General features: G+C 47.2%; 1 protein-coding gene across 8 annotated transcripts in view; it reads right to left on the bottom strand.

Annotated features, from left to right (window-relative positions):
* Nucleotides 1-2,254: 2,254 nt before the first annotated feature.
* The window catches only part of LOC118505862, a 71,495-nt gene continuing 51,680 nt past the window's right edge, over nucleotides 2,255-22,069 (bottom strand). For all 8 annotated transcript variants that reach the window (XM_036042260.1, XM_036042249.1, XM_036042306.1 and 5 more), the window contains 6 exons: nucleotides 13,125-13,490; nucleotides 11,253-12,335; nucleotides 11,042-11,174; nucleotides 8,931-9,076; nucleotides 8,461-8,842; nucleotides 2,255-6,349 (listed from right to left, as the gene is read on the bottom strand). In XM_036042260.1, the coding sequence (XP_035898153.1) occupies nucleotides 4,941-6,349; nucleotides 8,461-8,842; nucleotides 8,931-9,076; nucleotides 11,042-11,174; nucleotides 11,253-12,335; nucleotides 13,125-13,490 (3,519 nt within the window). In that variant the 3' untranslated portion in view covers nucleotides 2,255-4,940. The remainder of the gene's footprint in view (nucleotides 6,350-8,460; nucleotides 8,843-8,930; nucleotides 9,077-11,041; nucleotides 11,175-11,252; nucleotides 12,336-13,124; nucleotides 13,491-22,069) is intronic.

Here is a 22,069-nt window from a genome sequence, read left to right as displayed (position 1 = left end):
TGAACCCCGGTCCTGTCCCGTATGAAGACCGGCGCCGTTGTCGCCTCTACCACCGGACCGCACGTGCTGGACTACGGGGAAAATAAGGTCGTGGATGTCAGAATTTGTTTTCAACTTAATTTTGCCCAATCCAACGAAGCAATAGCTGGAAGGATCGAAAAAGAAATGCAATTAAACTAAACTGGATCCCACAAACATCCCATAGCAAAACCAGCCAGCCTCGTGCGACGTGCGAGTTTTATTGCTTCACTCATCCTTGACTCACACTCCCGCACCCTTCTCACACTCAAGCAAATCGAATTGCAAAGAAACAGATCGTGACAACAACTGGCCGTGCGAGGTTGGTAACAATAATGTCCCAAAAAGTGTGCAATCTTATAGAAAAATCTTGACTCCTTACATTTTTTTCGTATAAGTTATGTAAAGTAGTGTTTATATTTTGGAAAAGGTATAGATAACCCATTGCTAATTTCAAAATATATTATAACAATTATAATTTTATAACACCAACTTGTTCTCAACTGATTGTTCCAACAGGTTCTAAATTCTTGGTCATGATAATTTTTTTTTAATTTAATAAAAAAAATTCTGGTATGTATCAACCTTATTCGGGCCTCATTGTTCAGCGGGATTGATTTTTTTTTCTAGTCATATCGTTTGCATGTGTATCGGTTGGTGGCAGCCGCCGGACCGACTATAAAAGCGCGATCGCTGCCTTGGCTGATCGTCAGTTAATGAGACTGTAGAGAGCTGTTCGGAGCTCTTTCAGTCGCATTCGCTGACAAACAAACACCCCTCACAAAGCCAACTCAGCTGAGCCAGAGTTTGCATCACAGTCAACCTAGTTGGCTCTGTGATGACTCAGTTGACGCTGAGTTCGAAGCAGCTGATCGCCGGTGGTCGAGATGCTAGCGACGCCGATCGTCACACGATCGGACCGTGGCTCGAATCCCATCCAAACCGCGCATCCAGCTACGTCGCTGTTCAGATGGGGTTGTCCATCATTTGTGTTCCGTTTACAGGTCGAATACAACTGATTATGCATGAAACTGCCCTGGCGCCTGAAAGTATGCAAAGTTGAAGTATGCTTAATGCCCGGAACGAAGGGCACTTCAAGAAATCAGAGTGGGACCCACGAAGCAGAAGGTCGTAGGTCGCCAAGATATCTCACAGACCTTAGATGACCTCAGCTGTCGGAATAAGGAACTGGGAATCGAGTCAGTTACATTCTAGAGGTCCTCTTTGGAAATAGCTTGCAAATGTCACCTAGCATTAAGATAATTCCGGCCAAGCTTACCAGACAAGTAAGAATGACAATGAGTGAAGGTGGTTGAAAAACTCTCAGGGCCCTTTGCAGGACGGCCAACAACTTTGACGATAGGCCCTGAGGATCACTTGTCTGTCTTCTCTTCAATCTGGCACTAGAGAAGGCCTTGCGTGACTTGGTGGTAGAATCTTCGAGGACCATGTTTTACTGACACACGCTGACGACATAGACAACATTGGTTCACAGGCTCTCCTGTGTCGCAGAAGCTTATCAAAAGATCAACCAAGCAGAACTAAACCTCTAGTTGACCATCAACGAGACGGAAACCAAACTCTGAAGTAAAGATAGGTGATCGTACCTTCGAAATCGTCCAAAACTTCACAATTCTTGGATCATAAGAGAGTATCGACATTAATTAGAGTTCGAGAGGTCTATACGCTCGAGTACTGATTACCAACCCATCAGTTGTAGAGCCTAATGAAACTTCTCCACTCAAAAAACACCTGAAGAGTCGAACGAAGCTGGGACTCTATAGAACATGTATAGCCCTACTGCTCACCAAAAAGTCAGAGTTAAAGTCTCTGTCAAAAAACTGGCGAAACTCTCTTAGCTGCGCTCGAGAGGAAAATGCTCTGCTTCTTCTTGATGTGTGTGATTCGCTCTTTGGTCCGATCACCTGAGACTTCTCCAAATAATCCACCGCACTTAATCATGGAAATGTCGAGACTTAGACTCATGAAGATGCTCAGAAAGATTTGGGATCCCGTGTGTCGGGAAGGACAAGGACGAGTTCCTTGTAGATGGAGCTTCAAGGAGTTAGCCAGGTAAGGCCCATTTAGGAGTAGAAAGGATTGGGAGTGAAATAGATCTGAACGTTTCGTGTAACTCTTCCGTTCAGAATCACATTACTTGTCCACGGTTTCCTGTTCGCTCAAGTAGATTTTTTGTGTGATATACTCCCACCGGCAATCACACTGCAGCGTACACTCAGTTCATTATCTTCCACGTTTTATTAGCAATTAATATCACTTCTCCTGCCTGTGTGTATGCTCTGCCATCCTCTATCGAAAAGGGGTTTCCGTTTTTTGAATTTTATCTCTTTGCCTTTCCGCCCTATATAAATTTCACCTCCGAGCGCCGCGCCCTACAGTCTTCTGATCATTGCTCCTAACAAACAAAACGAATAACGAAAGGAAAACAACAACAAAAAAATGGCGTCCTGCTCCTCCGCAGCCATCTTTTAATTTTGTGTTTTTTTGTTTGCTTCTTTTTCGTTTTCTTTTATCTTCCTAGAATTATTCTGCCAATCGTTTACTGGTTCTCGTAGGGTCGCACCGGTCAAAGCTTTCGCTCCCTTTTCCCAATACTGCTGGAACGTGCCCAGTTGCCATATCGCTATCGAGCACGGGTACATGATTACACATCCGGGACCAGAGATGCTTTGACCGTGATCGGTTCTGCCTTTTGTTAGTTCCTATTCTTAATTTCGTAGTTTTGTTTCGCTTTAAGCTGGAGCTGGAGTTTTTCTCACTCTACCAATCTCGCTCTCTCACTCTCTCTCTCTCTTTTCTCCGAGAAAAAATATAAACCAAAAAAGGTGCTTTTTTGCTGTTTCCAATACACAGGCCCACACATACACGCAAACACAAACACACGCACACACTGACACGTACAATGATAAAGAACACGTTATAAACACGTACACATTTAATTGGTTTGTATGTATGTAGCAGGAACGGAGAAGACGATTAGGAAGAATGGGAAGAAGAAGAAGATGTTGTTTTTAAAACAACAACAGGGGGGGGGGGGGGGGTGGAAAAAAAACTCATCAAGCTAATGCTATGAAATACAACACAAACCAACACTAACACAGCTGTTTAGTGGTAGCGATACAAACAATTATGAATCGTAGCGGGCACACTAATTGGGACACGCTATTGAAAAACAAACGACAAAATGGAGAAGGAATATACTATTGTGCGCACACACACACACACACGCACATACACGCGCCCACACACACACGTACAAGATTTTTGTAAGCATCCTGCATCGCGTGATCGGAAAGAAAAGGTGAGTCACTGCAAACGATACGGTAGCGCGAAAGAGACAGAAATAGCAATAATTATAATAATAATAATTACAATAATAATAATAATAATAATAAACAATAACAAAGGGGCTCCACAAGACAGTGATTCCGATTCCATATTAATGGAACTGTTCAATCGTTTAGGGGAATGTTTCAAATTTGAAAGTCGGAGTAGGATCAGCTCTGTGCCACCAATCTGGACTGTTTTGACACCCATACACCCACCTTATACAGACAAAAAAAAAACTTTGGAGCTCTTCCCAGCAGAATGGGTAGGAGCTTCAAGAATTATTACCGGCAGGTTAGTCAGATTGCTTCTGTCCTGAGGTGACTTCTGTAGTCGACATAAGGATTCATATCATTCTGCCATATGCTATACTGCCATCTAGCATCTAGACGAACGTCGAGATACCAGCAAGAGCAACGAGTTGCCAGGGACCGACCAGAATAGTAGCCGAACCGATTAAAGCTGGTGGTGTAAGTACTCGAACTCGGATATTGATCAAATCATTATTGAAGACTGGAATCTATTGGATCTATCGCTTGGAAACGTGGAGCAAGCTAGAGTTCACGAGTTAAAGTGGTACTAAGGGTTTGAAGACTTTTCTCCCTGGAACAACAAGATCCCAAGTTGTCCTATTCGCTCTCAGAGATAGCTGGAAACGATTGGCGATTCCACCAAATTCCATTATCTGATGGTAAAGATCCTTATAGCCATACGAATCAGTCCCCGAAACGGTTGAACAAGTTCCACGATATAGACGAACTCGCTGTATGCACCTCATTAACCTCATCATTTGTTTTCCTTTTGCTCATCATAATTCGTAATGTTTGCCAATCGGTGTGTTGAAGCGTGGAAGAGTGTTTTCAACTTCAACAATTATCACAATTTTGATTTCGCCATAAACCCGTACCGTCTGCGCTCTCCTTCTCTCTCTCTCTCTCGTTCTTGGTCTCTTTCGTTTGATCCCTAACAGGATTTATGGGTGCGCACGTATGTGTGTGTGTATGCCTCTCAACTAGATTATAAATGTTTAAATTAAATCTACCAGAGCACCTGCTCAATGCTTTCCCTCAATCCTTTCACCCCGAATTGCATTGTTGCTCACTATTATTATGAATGCTTATCAATCGCCATTTTGCTTTTTTGTTTTCACTTTTCACACGGTTTTTCTTAAATACGCTACTAAATCTACGAATTCTGTTCGTGTGGTTCGTCACCATTCTTTCATATTCGTTTCGCAGCTTCTTTTTTTGTTCGTAAGAACAACTTGGGTGGCTTACTTTCGTCGCCCTTACACTCAACACACGCACACACACGCACATTGCACAATGAAACACTTAAACAAGCATGAAAAGATCGAGGAGTAGGGATTGGGAGGGTCGTTTTGAAGGATGCTAATACCTACTACACCTATCATCTAGTAGCGATCGCTGAAAGAAATCTTCTCTATCCACTGTCCTACACAAGGGGCTCACAAGAAGTGACAAAAAAACGTAACCAGAAAAAAAAACCAATCAACACCCACACACACACACACACTAGAACGCCCAAAGAACGGTGGTTTGGTCAAGAGTGGTTCAGTTCTGCGGCACAGGGCAACAACCCGGCCCAACGTGATGGTGGTTGTGCGGATGGTGATGCGCATGATGATGGTGGTGGTGATGATGCGGACCGTTCATTTTGTTCGAGTAGTAATCGTGCGTACCGCCGACCGTATGCCGACGGCGTATCGACCGGCTGCCAACATGGCGCCGCTGCCGGCCGGACGCACCCGCCGGTGCCGGTGGTACGGCCGGCGTTAGGATAATCTGCGGGCCGGCCGGTTCACCGGAGCAGCTGCTGCTGTCGTTGCTACCGCTCGCATTGCCATTGCCGGTGCCGATGGCCGGGTGGGATGTGGCGGACGTGTCGTGTATCTGCCGTCGCCGGTTAATATTTTTGTCCGTCTTTTCGTCCTTGGTCAGGGAGAACCGTGACCGTAGGCTAACGATCGTGCTGCCGATCGTGCTGCCCCCGACACTACCATTATGATTGTGGCAGCTTGTGCTGTTGTTATTGTTGATGTGCTGCTGCTGCTGCTGCTGCTGCTGTTGATGCTGACAGCAGTGTGCTGCAACCGGTTGGGCCTGTGGTTGTGAGGAATGCGTCACCGGTAGTGCGTGATGCGAGCAGCAACAGTCCACTGCCTTGGGCGATTTGTAGTTGAGCGACAGGGAACGGTTCAGATTGAACTTACGCTCGAGATTGTTTGCTTTGCGCTCGAGCTGCGTCAGGATGCGGTTCATCTTCTTCAGCTTCTCGGTGTCGATACGGTACGTGGCGGCCGTAAGCTTCTCCCGCGGATTGCTCGTTGTCGACGTGTCCGTTTCGTCCGAGCTGAGCGACACGTTACGGCCCTTGCCGACCGTTGGCTGCTGCTGTCCGTTTTCATCTACCTCGTGCGTCACCTCACCACCACCACCGCCACCGCCGCCTTCCACCTCACCACCAACGATGATGGTACCGTCGAGCGTGGCGTCCGCTTCGTTGACCAGCGTCAGGCAGCTGTTGTTCGTGCTGGAGTTTACCGTTCCGCCACTGTCGATCGATTTCTGCGACTGTGCCGTCAGCGCTTTCTTGAGCTGCTGTTTGGCCGGCGTGATCGGTACACTACTGTCCTCATGATTGTTATTGTTGTTGTTGTTGTTACTGCTCACAATTGTCAGTGTGCGCTGCGGTTTCGCGCGACCCTGTATGAGCGGCCGTTCGGGCGATTCGTCCGCGTACGGTATGTTCTCGCCGAGCGTTAGCGGACGCGGTGAACGGCCCATGTGGCTGCTCCACTGTTGGTGGAGCGAGTGCCGTCCGTTACCGTACCCGGCCGTACCGCTGCTCAGATCACCGTCACTCTCCTGCGTTTGGTCCCGGTCCGAATCGATCGACGAGTCGCGCAGCGAGCGCAACTTGTTGTCCAGCGCGATAGTCACCGTCTTCAGCGACATGGAACCTGCGGCGATGGGTGGAAAAAGGTGGGAGAAAAGTTAGAACGAATCTTGCCAGTTTTATGTTTTGTTTTTTTTTATTTTAGTTGGGGACTTCGGCGGGTCACTCCTACCTTTGACGTCCTACAACGCCTTTAGGTCAGTAGGTTGGAGCGAAGGGAAAGAAGAGGAGTAGAGAGAGAAAGAAAAGAACAAACAAACGACACAAAATCGGGAATCAACACGGGCAAGCGATAACACTTCAGCAGTAATAATGGTGCGAGTATACAGGGGGAAAGTTCGAACGGTTCTCTGTTGCATGATGCACGTGAGGTGATGATTAATCTGAATCTAGATCGGATTAGATGCTTGTGTGGGGATGCGGATTAGCTGCAGCTGGTTTCTGTGTTGTGGAAGTTTTTACACGAGTTTTCATGCAATGATCCTAGTGTCCTAGTGTTCGACCTTTGTACTTCAGAAGAAGGTTTACACACTCTTCTCACTCCTGAAGAAGTTCGCGGGAAGTTCTAAATGGCGGAAGCCTCCAGCTCCAGAAGTTAAGATAAGGATATCCAAGGTCCACTAAGTTTTTGAGGTCAAACTGTGCAAAAGATCCTGATCGAGCATCATCTCGAAATATAAGAGACTCCTGGACTCCTCGTACATCGCATAGATTGCTAGAAATTAACAACCCTTCAGGAAAATGATTTCTTGGGTAAACCTCGTTAGGGAAAGTTTTTCCAACCGGTATGAGACCCTGCAGCAACGACTTTGAGATATCGGGAATATTGAAATATCTAAAAACATAGACTGCATGGGCTGAAGTGCCTTAAAGACCACCCAAGGAAAGGGTGCTATAAATTTTTCTTTGAAGAAGACTTCCAGAATCTCCGTTCTTCACACCGGGTAGGACCGGGATTCAAATCCCAAATCCAGAACTCCTCCCGGTAGGCCGGACAGACTATCTTGCTACGGGTAAAATCAAGTCACAGAAAGCCAGAAATTGTGGGCCGAGACCTCTACAAGGTTGTACTGCCAAAAAGAAGAAGAAGAATATAGTAATCCAAAAATAAACCTCATATCAGGAGAGAATTAAGCATCAAGAAATCAAACTTGCTTCTTTATCGTCCTGAGCTGCACAACCTCGAGAAGTCTCAGGTCCTTAAACCGATCTACAGTCCGTCATTCTGGAAGGCGGTGTTCGGAGTTGCTTTTCTTTTCCTCCTACAAAGAGCTTATGACTCATTCATTCTGGTATGTTACAAGTGATAAAACTTCCTTCATCGTCGAGTCTTATGGTTCTCTGAACAGTTCTGAACAGGCTTTCTAGTTAGACGCATTAGTCCACACGGCCAGAAACGCTCACAAACGCGTCTGTAGCTGCAGATATGCACGATATAGCATTGATTAGCATGGTTTTTAGAACAAAGAATTAAAAAAAAGGCAATAATAAAACGGGTAAGAACAAACAGCAACTCGACACTCTGCATGCGCACTAGTTGGCACGAAGTTAGCAAGATTCTTGGAAAAGATAAAACAGGCATAATATAGGCAAACAAGACAGGGAAGTTTGTTAGAAGATAGAAGTAAATGTAAACGGGAGGAAAAAAAACGAACAAAAAACAAAATGGCATCCAAAGCGCTGCACATATCGCACGCACACGAGTCAGACGTAGTGGTATGGTTTACCATGTTTACCCCCGAAACCCCAAAAGGGGACGTTTGCCTGTGTGCGACGTCCGGCCACAGTCGACTGCCCTGTCGAGTATCACGTAGCGGGATCACTTTTCACGCGTACAGGAAAAGCGATTGCTCGGATGATAGATAGTGTTGTGGTTGTCCGACGATGTTGCTGAAGTTTTGTTGCTCGCTCAAATAACATCGGGTGACCCGATTATTTTCTTTTTTGTTGCATATATTGGTTGGATGGGGGTGAGGACTCATTGTACAATAGCGCCACGCGTGGCAAACGATAATGGATAGGTTGAGATGCAGGACCAAGATGAACGGCGGACAAGAATGTATTCACGGAAGAAGGATGGTATATGTGTGTGTGTGTGTGCTATAAACGTGCGTCCCCTTTACTAAGACCAGCGTGGAAGAAACGGGCCAGCAGTCCATCCACCCCAGCGCTTACCATTGTCGGCGAAGGCACTGTCGTTCGAGTCATCCTCGGAAGAGCGATTTAATACTGATGACGCATCGTCATTGCTCTGGCTGCTGTGGTGTCGACCACCGCCACCAACACCCCCACCACCGTGGTAGTAATGGTGATGGTGATGATGGTGATGGTGCTGCAACTGCATCAGACTGTCCTCGGTCGACGGTTCGCCCGATCCAACCCCACCAACCGAACGTGGTCCACCACGGACAGCGATCGGGCCGGTACTGTTATGAACGGTCTGCAGGGCACGGTCGCTGTCACCGCCTGCGCCGACACTAGGCGGCGTGCCACTCTTCGGTCCCAGTTCCAGATAGCGTCGGATGACGCGTGACGACTGCTCCTTCGATTCCGCCGACTACAAAAAAGAGAGGTAAAATTCCGTAAGCGACATTGGTGAGTGGATGGTGTAGATGGCGCTCGCATCCACCATCGCTGACACTTACCGTGGTGCTGTCGAGCGAGAGTGTGTCGGGAGTGGTCGAGGACATGGTGCTCTTACGCTGTGCCGTACGACGAATTTTGCGGTTCGCTGCCTGTACAATGTTAGCCACAAAGCCGGAGGTACTCTCCTTCGACTGCTCCTTAAACGCTGCAATTGGGGGTGAATATATTTTTGAACGAAATTCAACAAAACACGTGGAAAGAAATGGACGGCTAGCGGAAAACCTTGTCGGGTGAAAAATTTCGAAAAAAACCTTTTTCCTTTTTTCTAAAACGATTTTTTTCTAGGTGCTACAAAGCCAGGAAAAGTTGCCGTAAACCACTTCTAGCTTCCCTAACCTTGAGCTTGTTTATTTTAGTACCCGAAGCAAGAAGTCCTATACCGATCCATACCGTGATAATGAGCCGGATCGGGGGATATGGGAGATCCCAATTCCAGCGTGTGAAATATACAGTTTTCTATAAGCCACTCATATGAAATTCATGCGAATGAAAGGTACACAGAGAGAATAGTGATAGGAAAATAGTATACAATTGCATGTCTCAACACTTCAACCCATTGTTTTATACATTACGCGCTTGGGCACATGTCAGGCGGGCCCTTTATTACAGGCGACAGCGAGCGCCGATCTTCGTACGGGACAGGACCGGGGTTCGAATCCCAACCGGACCCGTTCCCCCCGTAATGAGGACTGACAGTCCCCAACTACTACGTGGTATCATTAAGTCTCTTTTTCTTCTTTCTTGGCACAACAACCTCGAGATGTCTCTCGGCCTGCCATTTCTGGCTTTCTGTGACTTTATTTTACCCGTAGCAAAGTGATCAGCCCTGCGTACGAGGGAGGCGGTCTGGATGGGATTTGAAGCCCTGTCCTGCCGTGTGAAGACCGTTATCGCTTCCGCCACCGCGGACCGCCCCAGAGTCAGTAAGTCTAGTAAAGCAGAAATGGCAGGCATGTCTTAGGAGAGGTCGTTAGGCGAAGAAGGAAGAGAGAGAGAGACAGAAGGAAGGCACAAGTCCTTCAGTACCTAAAGATCGAAAGCTCTGAAAGTGAAGTGAAAGTTCCAAATAGTGTCCCGTACCCGTAAAGTCTAGTTCCAAAGTAGCGGGTTAGTGTATTAGGGGTTTTTTTTTGGGTCGTCTGTCAAGAAACGGTTCCAGTGCTGTCTTGTGTCTAATGAGCGCCAGTACATATGATGCATACATGCATAACACCCTTTTTCGATGTCGCTGGTTTGTTCGAACAATATTTCGAAAGGAATAATACTTTACCAACAAATCGATGATGATGATGTTTTTTGCTAAGTTCTAGTGAAGACCCACCAAACAACAAGCATACACACAGAAAAGGGGTGCGATAGTTTTTTTTTATGTACACTTCTATAGCCTACCCCAAACTATTTCACTCTCTCTCTCTCTCTCGCACCGTATAGACATAGTTCGATATAAAAGGCATCTAGCTATTTTTGTGCTCATTTGTTTACTTAACATAGTTGTGCGTGTAAAATGCTTACAAAAATGTAAATATTCATAATAAAATATGTAAGTGCCGTCATAACTAGTATTGTGTAATAGACATTTATACCGCTAACTTCCTAATACTGTTGAACGATATTTCCGCATCTACAAAATATTTCGCATCTGTAAATATCTTTCCATCATTAGACGTTAAGGGCACAATGTCATTGGGTTATGAGTGCAGAAAAATAGATATAGAACTAGGAAGACAGAGAGAGAGAGAGAGAGAGAGAGAGAGAGAGAGAGAGAGAGCGAGAGATAGAGAGCTTTCAATGTTTCTGATATCTTGTGCCGCGCCAAACCGATCAAAAACACCAATCGTGCGCGTGGTAGTGGTGGTACGTTTGCACCACCTTCCACGGATGGGGTAGATAATATAATGAAGTTTTATGCAGTTGGATTAACAGTTTTCCACGCTAGTTTGCTTATAGCATAAAGGAACACGCTGCGTGTGTAGGTTGTGTTTGTGTGTGTGTGTGTGTGTGCCCGTCTGGGCTTAATGGCGAAGGCGAAAGCGTAATTTCCGAAACTTTTTCCGACAAGCATCCGTTACAGACTGGAAGAAACTAGCGCTTGGAGCGGGAGGCGACTTACGCTCAATCTTAGACACATTGTCTAGCAGTAGCGATGTCGATGGTACCTCCAGCCCAGAATCAACGACGGTTCCGGTTCCAGTTTTGCTCTCGTCTACACTCGGCAACAGTCCATCCTCAAAAAAGTATTGATACTAAAAATGTTGAAAACACAAAAAATTAGTCTTTTGGTTTGATCTGTTTTTAGGAAGAAAAAAAAAACGGTCACTTACATTGTTGATCAGCACTTCGACGATCTGGCACTGGTGCCGCATATCCTTGACGGCGGTTTCGAGCGACTCGTTAGCCGAACGGACAACCGACGGTCCGAACACGATGGCCAGGTTCCGCGGATCCATCAGGTTTACCTCGCTGTGCGCACTGACACGGTACAGATGGCGCATCAGATGCTTCAGCGTTTCGTAGTTCATCGGCGGCACGCGGCGCAACAGCTGGCGCATATCGGTCAGCCGCCGTTGGCCGCTCAGCTTGTCGGCGGCAATGAACCCACCGTACAGCTCGTTCGGTAGCAGCGGTTCCGGCAGATTGCGGATGAACGACTTGAGCAGCGAGGACACCACGTTCACGTCCTCCCAGCGTGCATCGCGCAGTGCCGTTTCGTCCAGCCCGCGGTTAATCGTTTCCGTGAGCTGCGTAATGGCGGCGGTATTGCCCGGGATGCGGTAGATGCCGACCACGCCCAGACCCTTCGATTCCACGATACCGGTACACTTGGCGAGCACGAGCGGCACGTACGGGTTCTCCTCCGACACCGGACACTGCTGCAGTGGCACGTTGATCGAGGCACCGTCCGGCAGGGCCATCAGGTCGGAACTGCCGGTGGCGGACGGTGACCCGGGCTGTCCCTGCATCTTGCGGAACTGGCGGGCCACAATGCCCTTCCAGGTTTTCGACTTCGGCGAACCACTTTCCCGGTCCGAGCTGTCCTTGGTGCCGGTGAAGTGTTGCTGCTGCTGCAGTGTCAGGTGATGCGGTTGATGGTGCTGTTGATGGTGGTACTGACCGGTCGGTTGATTGGTGGTGGCCGACATCGGCACAATCGGTTGGTCCGCACTGCCCGTCGGTGAGCTGCAACCGGTCTGCGGTGTCTTGCGGCTCTTCGTAACCGGCGACTGACCGGACGGGGAACGAGACCCGAGCGCATACTTGCGGTGAGACTTTGCCGGCAGGACGGGCGAGTAGTCGTCACCACTGTTACCACCGCCACTGACACTTCCACCATGCACCTGTACGCTTGTCTGGGCTGCGATACGTTGCGGTTCTGCCTGCTGTCCACCACGTCCACTTAGGTAGTCCTGTCGTGTAAAGATTTGGGAGAGATAGAGAGAGATAGCACACTAGCATTAGATATCGGGCACAGAGGGCTAAGTTTTTGTGAACGGTCGCGCACTCGTGTTCGCCACACAGCCACCAACACCAACTGTCCCATCCGCTGCTGGACATCGATGTACGCGTATGCCACTTCCCAGGGCGATGTCCTGGGGAAGTACTGCCCAACGATCGGAGCTGTCAGGATGAGATCCATCGATGAGCACCGCGGACATACTGGACTCACTGGACCTTCGAGCACAAAATGCTGGACAGTGGAGTAGCTGGGGCTTTCGTCGGGGGGGGAAGTAACCACTTTATCTGGCGGCAGTGATGCACGCGCCTGCCACTTGTGCTTATCGGCAGCAGCACTCTTATCGTATCGGTTTTCTGTGTGTGTGGGTCAGTGTGGAGAAGGCTCTCAAACCGGTGACAACATTTTGATAAGAGGTTCGCACATAAACCTGTACAAACCACCCCTACACGGTAGTGGTGTGACCCGTTGCCCGAGGTCCAACGAAGATGCTTTTGGCAATTGAATCTACAATCACCAACACCACCGACGGTGATTGTAACGCTGATTTTATCTTCTGTTTTTTGACTGAGAAGCTATGTATATCTCTCTCTCACTCTCTGGGAGGATTTATACTTCTGGGAGAGAAGATACTGTAACATCAAGTTCCGGGTCTCACGACCCTTCGCCTGCTTGTTTGTGTATGTCGCCTAACCTAACCTAAACAACATGCGGTTGTACCCTCAGGACACCATTTGCTTACCGGACTATGCAGCTGGCTGGTACTGCCTCCACCGCAAACAAGACGCAACGACTCCATCCACTGCTGCATGTCACTGTGACTGTCGGCCTGCAGCAACAGCTCCCGTTCCGAGCCCGGCAGCCCGACGGTGGACGCGCTGCGTATGGACGACCCGCAGGCACTGCCCGCACCGCCTACATTGGCCAACCCGGACGCGGACTGGGTACGGTGTACCTCGGCATGTCCAAAGCCAGCCACGGCTGCCGCCTCCATCGGGCAGTACGAACCTGCTGCCGTCGTTAGCTTGAACACGTTCTTGCGCTTCGTATAGTTTCCTTCCGTTACGTGGAAGTTCGTCAGATCGATCGTACCGCATGGTTCCGGACTCTGTGGGAAGAGAGAACGAGGACACATAAGATACCCGTGTGGTGATGCACGCTGAGGACGGGAAGCAGCCGTTCTGGATGGTAGACGGTATGGAGATAATCGAACGATATTAACCCACGACCCGGTAGAGTTCCAGCGACGTAGACGCAATTTGCGCAGTCCCGGTGCATTGCGCATCCAGTTGAGCAGTCGTGCTCCACCATGGCCCGCAGCTGAACCAGAACCAGCTGCCACTGGTCCCTCGGTAGTGCCTCCACCACCGTGCGTCCCACCAACCGGACCGGCCGATCCGGCCCGACTGCGAGGATGACGGTGGCTGGTGGTGGAGGCTAGACTTGGCCGATGGTCCGCCAGCTCGTTCTCGCTGTAGTAGGACAGCTTGCCGGGCAGTCCGGCCCACTCGCGGTTGGTCGTCGAGGGTGCTAGCACCTGGTACTGCTGACGTTCGTAGCAGTGAAGTTGATTGTGATGTACATGAAGATTCGGTTGGTGCATTCTTTCACTGGACCAACGTCCCAAAGCAAAAAAACACAAACACACACACAAGCACGCTTCCAATCGTTACTATTCCTCACAGATGTGCTTCAAACACTGAATCACTATACTGGACATGCGTTCTAAAGAAGGCTTCCTTGTTTTTCAATGTTCAGAATTCCATATAAAGAGAGAAGAAGTTTACCAAGAAGAATTGCAATGCGTTATGCACATATGCCAGTTGTGACCTCTAAAGAAAATAGTAAAAACAAACTTCTAATGTAATTGCGGTTGGAAGTTTATAGCTTTTCCATTTTATGGCGAGTAGTGGCGCCAGCCTAGATACCAATCTACACTTACTTGAAGGTTCAACTGTTTGCAAGGAACCATCACCAACCAACCAGGGTTAGATGTTACCGCCTCCAAGCACAGAACACGACTGCGATGAGCGGTTCAGCAGTCGGCTCATTTTCTAGCAGTAGCGACGCAACGGGAACACAGTTTTGCGTACGAAGTCGTAAATGTTCGGACGCACAGGGTGTCTAATGCCGCTTTGACGCACGCGTATGCACACTGGGGTAGGTGTGGGCGAGGCGACGGTACCGAGCAGACCTGAGGTTCGCATGTGAAGAAGATGCTGCTCCTAGACGATGTCGTATACGCCTAATACTAGGCAATAGCAACATTGGAGGAGTTTGCAGAGATTTTGCAGATTCTGCTCCTTCTGGTGCAGAGCAGCTGGGTGATGTTTTGGAGAACTTCAAACAGGGAGGACATCCAGAAAAAAATGGCGAAGTTTTAGAATGCTGAGCTGCATGGAAGGTCACCACGCAAGTAACAGATTTTAAGATAATGAATGTATAATTGAACCTCCAATTCTAACTCTAAGACATCTCAGCGATAGGACGTCTACTCAGTAGGATTGCCGAGAGGTGATACGCGATCGTGATCGTTTACCCCGCGAAACCAAAACTTCTGATGCATCCCGTGCCACTCCAGAAACAGTTGGGCGATTTAGAATTTCATCCACCGACACTGGCTACACATTTTTTTTCTTCAGCACATTTCCAAACATAAACAAATAACACTTGTGGTGTACGGTTGGCAGCACGTACCTTAGGAAATGCAACCGGACAGGGTTCGCTAGGCAATGCGGTCGGCCGGTCACATTGCAACAGCAAGCAGCCGATCGACGGCCGTGTGTTTGCAAATCAATTTTCCCAAATGCGCTCCGATCGGCACCCCGAAAACCCTTTTGGCTGCATTTGACGGACTGGCTCGTCACGGCGTTGCGAACCCTTGCGTTACACCCAATAACGCCATTCATAACGCACCCCGCACGCCTGCCTGTCTGACAGCGGCAAATGGATGGGGAAGCATTATTTTTGTTTTTGCTAAAGTTTATTTCTGTTAGCCTTCTGCCGAAATGCGTGCGAAGGAACAGTGCGAACAGAGGCGAGCGGGTTGTGATCGGGGTGTGACGCTCCGAAGGGTGTCGTACACTATTGTAAATAACCAAAGCATGTCCGCGGGTTTACAAATAGAAATGAGTGGAGCAAAACAAACAACGAAATGATGAGCATTCGCTTACGTTTTTTGCCATCTGCAATGAGCGATGTTTACCACTTGTGGTGATCGATTTTAATAGCTTCATGTCAATTCAATTTCTTTTTGGTTTGACGTTTATCGGATCATTGACTTATTGATAAGTGATGATTTAAAATTAAAACAAATAAAAAATAATTCAACAAAAATTGCTATCAATGAGAGGACTTTTAACAGATTTTAAAATATATTAAAAATGGGTCTGATAGGGTTATGATAGCTCAAGCCTTAGTTTTTTTTTCGTATGAGTTTTGACGTTTTGCGTCTGATTACGTTCTGACCTCGTTATACGAACTGACGGACAAAACTAGTCATCCCTTTAGGCATTGGATTTTTTCAAGGAATAATTTAAAATAATATTCAATAAATCTTTTAATATTCTGACACATTTTGTGGAGATCCTTAGGCAAGGGTAGCTTATGTCACTGACGCTCTACAAATATAAGCGACATATTTATAAGCATATAAAGCTATTTTAAGATTACTTAATTATAAAATGTATATGAAGTTTATGCAGTAATCCAGGTTTTATACTGAAACCTTTTGGAAATTTTGACGTCTTTAGCGACCAATCTGATCCAGCGTGCGTGTCTGTTATCGTACGCTTCGGGCTGAGATTACCTCGTCTGATTGAATTGGTGGTTAAAAGATATGACAGTTTTTCACGCTAAAATCATTCTAGATTCCAATATTGTGAACAAAAACATTAAGAAGATTTTTTTAGAAAAAATCCAAATTTGTCTAGTGGGCAATAGATTTGCAAAGAGGCAAGAAAATATGAAAATTTCACTCCAATTTGCATCTTATTCTTCTCCTGCTTGTTCTTCTTTTCTCTATTCCTTTTTTACATCTTTTTCTTGTGTTATTCTTCTTATTCTATTTTCATTACTTCTTTTTCTATTTTTTCTTCTACTTTTTCCTCTTCAATTTTTTATTTTTTTTCATCATCAACATCTGGATAGCCAAGTCCTTCAGCTAACCTCAACCTTCTTGCCACCTGTCATTCTGAGTCCTCTGTAAGTAGTATTGTAGTGACATAATAGAAGAAGAAGTCGTCTGGTTTTTCCACCCGACTTCTACTCGTCCTAAACTGTATCGCTGCTAGCCAGCGTTTAGCTTCTTCTACATATTTTTGCATTCTTCTGAGCTTTTTGTGTCGCGGAACCTTACAAAGGCACAGTTGCGCGCCCACTTGTGTGTGTTCGGTAGCGATAAAGTGGCACCGAACGTGGGTGTGATAGAAAACAGCCGTGAAGCTATTATTGCTTGTATTTTTTTTTTGTTTTTCTTTTGTTTTTCTTTTTTGCTGTACCGAATATGGGGTGAGATGTCGAAAGCTTATATAGCTTCCGATCGCCTTCAAGCACCGGTGGGTTCGTTGACGTGTTCGCATCAAGGTCCCCAAAAAAAAAGCAGCCAGCTGAGAAAGGGGGGGGGGGGGGGGGTGAAGGCGGGCGGTTGCCAATTTTCTTCGATCGCAAACGGTACGCAAGCATCCAACCGCCGTGCGTTCAGTGCAGTGCACAGAGGATTGGAAACTGTTTGGGCAACGAGCGACGAACCCTCTCAACCAAAAAACCGAGAGGCAGCAAAGGAAAACTTCACGAGTGCGAGAAAATCTACGCACGATGGTAAAACAAAAAAAAAAGCAAGCACACCCGCGGATCAAAGTTCAGTTCGACACGTAAAACAGGGGGAGGGGCGCCGAGAGGGTGAGTGAAGGAAAAGGCATAACGCGCGAATGCACCCAACTCTCAACTTTGAGCGCGCTCGCCCGAGCACTCTTTTCACTTTCCGTGTGCGTGCGGCTGGTGAAAAAAATTGAGAAAGGCGGGCGGGTGGAAGGTGAGCAGACGAGACGGGCGGCTAGAGTGGTGCGTGATATAATTTTTCGAAATCACCACCCCCAACCCAGCTGGTGGTCGGACTGGCTGACCTACAACCCTACACACAAACACACAAACCCACAAGGGACCGGAAAAACTCGAGACGGGCGGTTTGTTTATGCATTTGGTACGAAAATTAGCTCCAACCGGAAGTAATGTGCTCGATGTGAAGACGCGCACAGACGCAGCTGTGTGATCGATTCGGAAAAAAATAGCGGCCAAGCGACGAACCCCGTTTGGCGCTTCTTCGCCACGGAACCTTTGGCGCGCGGAGCAGAGACAACGCCCTGCACAAACATGGCCCGGTGATGACGGACTGCTACTTTGATACGCGATTTGCATACGCAAGGGCTCGCCACATCAAACCTGCGCTTCGCCGTCCTTTCCCACCCCGCTAGGTTTCCCCTTGGAATCCACCCAAGTCCCGTGTGAGTACGCTCCAAAGCAGCGGTAGCGAATTAGGTGGATGATAGTGGCACGGGTAGACGGGTGAGAGCCCGTGCCAAATATGTGCACTACCAACCCCCTTCTCAACACCACCACCTTCTCCCTTCTTACTAGAAGGGTGGCCACTGCCAAACAAGGACCATGGCGGACAAAATTCTTCACCAATGATATCACACACACAAGGCGGCGAAAAATGTCACTAATTTCCTATTGAGTGAAGTGATAAAATAATTGAAACCAGGCAGGTATGTGAGTCTGGGAAGACCGAAGAAAATAGAGAAGAAAAAGAAAGTGAGTAAGAAGCAACAGGAATCGCTTATCAAATGCCAGTACCCAAAAGGAACGGTCAAAAGCGAAGGAGAACTCCTGAAGAACAGAAGGGAAATGGTGAGAGAGAGAGAGAACTCCCTCTGAGGGTAATCAAAATGTGAACAAAAAAGAGAACCTAAAGTCCTGGCCCCTTAAGTCGTAAAATTTCGGTTCTAATTCAAACTGCTAAACACTGGATGGTGTCGCATAGCTTGCGGTTGGTTGATGGTTCATTATTTGAATGCTGCTGGGGGATTCCTTGTGTGGGAGGATTCCTTTTTTCTAAACTAAATCAATCTAAAATTCACTCGAAACAGCTTACAGCGCTTTTGAACACCGCCTGTGAACACTTGCGGTCACTGGGGCTAATAAATTTTTGTTTTTGATTGCACAAATGCGTGCTTTAACGTTGCATTATTGCTTTTGCTTTTTTACACTGCACTATTGCAATCGAAAACACACACACACACACACACATACGTAGGGCCACAGCTACACTGATCATCGAATCGATAAAACAAAACCCCCCAAAAAAACACACACTTAAACAACCTCAATCGATGCACCGATTAGCACAAAACGGTCACTAAATCGTTCGCACAATATTCAATTTTCCTCCGATACCGTACCATGGTGGGTCAATAAAAAAAGAGAAGAGCGAGGAGGGTGGGGGGGGGGAGGGGGTCACGATTGGAAAACCCGGAGCGGTCCCGGAGCGACTGCGGAACAAAGCGGACACGCGCGCGCACGGTGCTGTTCGAACTCCCGCTGCTAGCTCCGTTGGCATCGGCGGACTGAACACTGCTGTGCCGTACGGTCGGGATCGCCCGGCTCACACACCCAAACGTTCGCATGGTCTGCCCGGTTGCGTGAAGCGTATGGTGGTGAGTGGTGGGAGCGCTCAGCGTGTGCCACTCACGAACGGGTAACTCTCGCTGTGGCGGGCACAATGAATTATCGGGGCAGCAAAAAAAAGTCGACTGACCTCCGAAGCTAATTGTTTCTTGGTGCCGTGACCAGGATTATTTGAGGCTTTTACCACTAAATCAACTGTCTTGTTGGTTCCTTTTTTTGTTGAAAAAATTAAAAGCAGCATAGAAGAGCAAAGGATGCAAAATGCTACAATTATTCTTGGTGCCGTGACCAGGATTACTTGGCAGGTTGTACAAAGCCAACTATTAAACTTATTATACCTTGCATTTGTTTGTGTAATCCAATTTAAAATTAAATAAAATAGTCAATCTACAATCAAATAATATTTAAAAATTAAATTAAAAATCCAAAAACAAAATCACATCTGGTGCCGTGACCAGGATCATATAAATCAATTAACGAATATTTTGAAGATTTACCATTCAATTTCCTACACTCAACCACTCTCCCAGTTCAGAAGATTAATTTCAACCGTTTAATAACACTTTAACGCATTCATCACTCATTCAGCGGATTTTCCACAGAAAAAGAAAAGAAGGAAAACAGGAATTGTTGAGCTCCTTGCTCAGAATAAATTCCGCCCATCGGTTCCGCTCAGAACGATGGCTCTCGTCGCTTCGACGTTCATTATTTACATTCTTTGTCCCGTCTTTATGGGTTTTTTTGATGTCCATTATGAAGCTGAACATGCAATCATATTCTCCAAGGACTTTTTCTATAGTTTTTATTAGACTTTTTTTTTCATTACAATTTTTTCCTTCCCATCCATAGGAGTCAGAGTGTGAATGTTAGGAGCGCTGCTTTGAACCTAACCTCGGTTTAGAAGCAAATAAGTTTAAAACCCTGACCTGCTACCGTAGCAAGTTTCGAAAATGTGTCCCTCTCTTTCCTTCCTTATCCACTACATTGGAATCATCTTTTGGATTTGGAGAAAAGAGAAAACGCACGCGTACATGCGTAGGCCCGCCCTGTATGTGACCGCGGAAACGTGAAAAATCCACTAAAAGAACGCACAAATTGTCAATACAGGTGGTAAGGTGAAGGCGGGTTTTTTTGTGGTGTGGCAGGGCAGGCCTCATACACATCGAAATGATGAGCTGGTGCCATGTTTGGGTGAGTGCGCGCTGCGATTTGCGCGGCCGGTTCGCCGGTTTCGCCCCATACGCCCGTATAGCGATGGAAGTGAAAATGTCTAATTGCTCCGATTTTTATGCGATTCATCGCCACCCGATGCCGCTTGTTTACGTATGTATTTATTTCGTTGCTGTTTTCGGGGTTTGCTCGAAAGGGAGGGGGTGTGGGGGTGGGGGAGTTTTTTTTTCGTCAGTCAAAATATGGAAAAAAGAAGCCAAAAAAAGAAAAGGGGAAACGTGTGCGCTATGACATTGTTCGGGCTTACCGAAAGAAAAGATGAGCCTAGATGTGGTTATGTGGCACCGTGTGTGTGTGTGTGGCTATTTGGGGGGAAGGTTCGATACAGCCCGGAGAGAGTGAATATTTAAAGAAGAGCATTAGAGCGCGGAGACGGGTAGAAAGAAAAAAGAGGGAAATTGATCGATCATCATAGATCGTGATCGTGCTGGTGGCCGCTTGGTGGAAAACAAAATTGTTCCAAACACACACGCACCAGGTGAAGATGTATGCCGGAAATGTATGTGAAAAATAGTCAACACCCGCAACTGTGCCCGTAGAAGAAAAAGAAGAAGAAGCCGAATGGAAAAGAGAAATGGTTTGCTATCAAAATTCGAAATGAAAAGTTTTTGTTTTCCCTCTCCCCTGTTAACCCCCAACACACGGCTGCCTTTTTTGGGAATGTCCCTTGCCTGCTTTTTTATGCGTGTGTGTGTGTGTATGTGTGTAAATGGAAAGATAAGAAATTTGAAGCCTGGACGGAGACAAATCGGAAGGCCACTATGTGTCGATGGAAACCCCGTGGAAACGCTTTCTGCACAAGGCAGTCAGTATGAGCCGAAAAAGGTGAAACACGGATGATGATGAGCTTTCCGCGTCCACGATCCGCCGCCCCTTCCTCCGTTCCACTTTCGCCCTCTTCCGCCCCCTTTAGCGCCGCTCGTTTAATGCTAATCAAGCTGTCCACAGGCTGGCCCGGGGGCGTGGGGGGACTTACGGGGATGAAGGGAAGGAGGGAAGGGGGGGGTGGTTTTACTGGAATGACCCCACATTTAAACAAAAAAAAGTTTTTTGCGAGCAAACGAGACTCCAATACTCGATCGATTTCCACTCGCGCAACCACGCGAGTTTCGTCGCTTAACCGACCGTTGAAGTTCTTTTCGCATTTCGAAACGCGTGACGCTGCTTGGCGCTTAACACTTGTGTGTGTGTGTGTTTGTTTGCACATTTATTGCTCGCACAATTGCAATAAATTGATTCCAACAAACACCCACTTGCCTCTGACCAACCCCCCCCCTTCATTCTTCCCGCGTTCTCTCGCTTTGCTCTCCCTCCATTTACTGCCGTTTTATGACGTTCGTTAATATTTTATGGCCTGTTAAAACATTTTATGCTTTATATTAAATACAGCTGTGATCAGGCAGCAACCCGATACCGAATCCCGCGATTTCACCTTTGCACCCTTTGCGCTGGCCCATCCCGAACAACAAGACACCAAACAGTGCCGATCGCTCGAGCGACACAATTATCCGCCCCTGGGCAGCAGTGCTGTGGACACCGGGCCGGTTGCGGTTTCACGGTTTGATTAATTTATGTTTATCGTCTACACATTTCTTAAGGATGTCTACGGATGAAATGCACCTCATCATCGCCCGTTTGATTGAGCAATAAAACTACACTGCTTTGCGGATAGTAAATGAGACTAAGACTCTTTGGGGGCTTCGAGAAAAGCCCCATTAAAAGAGAATGCCAGCGGGACCATAAAACCCGACCCTGGCATGCCTCCGGCAGGGC

The sequence above is a fragment of the Anopheles stephensi genome, chromosome X (assembly GCF_013141755.1).
Source record: "Anopheles stephensi strain Indian chromosome X, UCI_ANSTEP_V1.0, whole genome shotgun sequence".
Classification (NCBI taxonomy): domain Eukaryota; kingdom Metazoa; phylum Arthropoda; class Insecta; order Diptera; family Culicidae; genus Anopheles; species Anopheles stephensi.
This window is presented reverse-complemented; position numbering and strand designations above follow the sequence as displayed.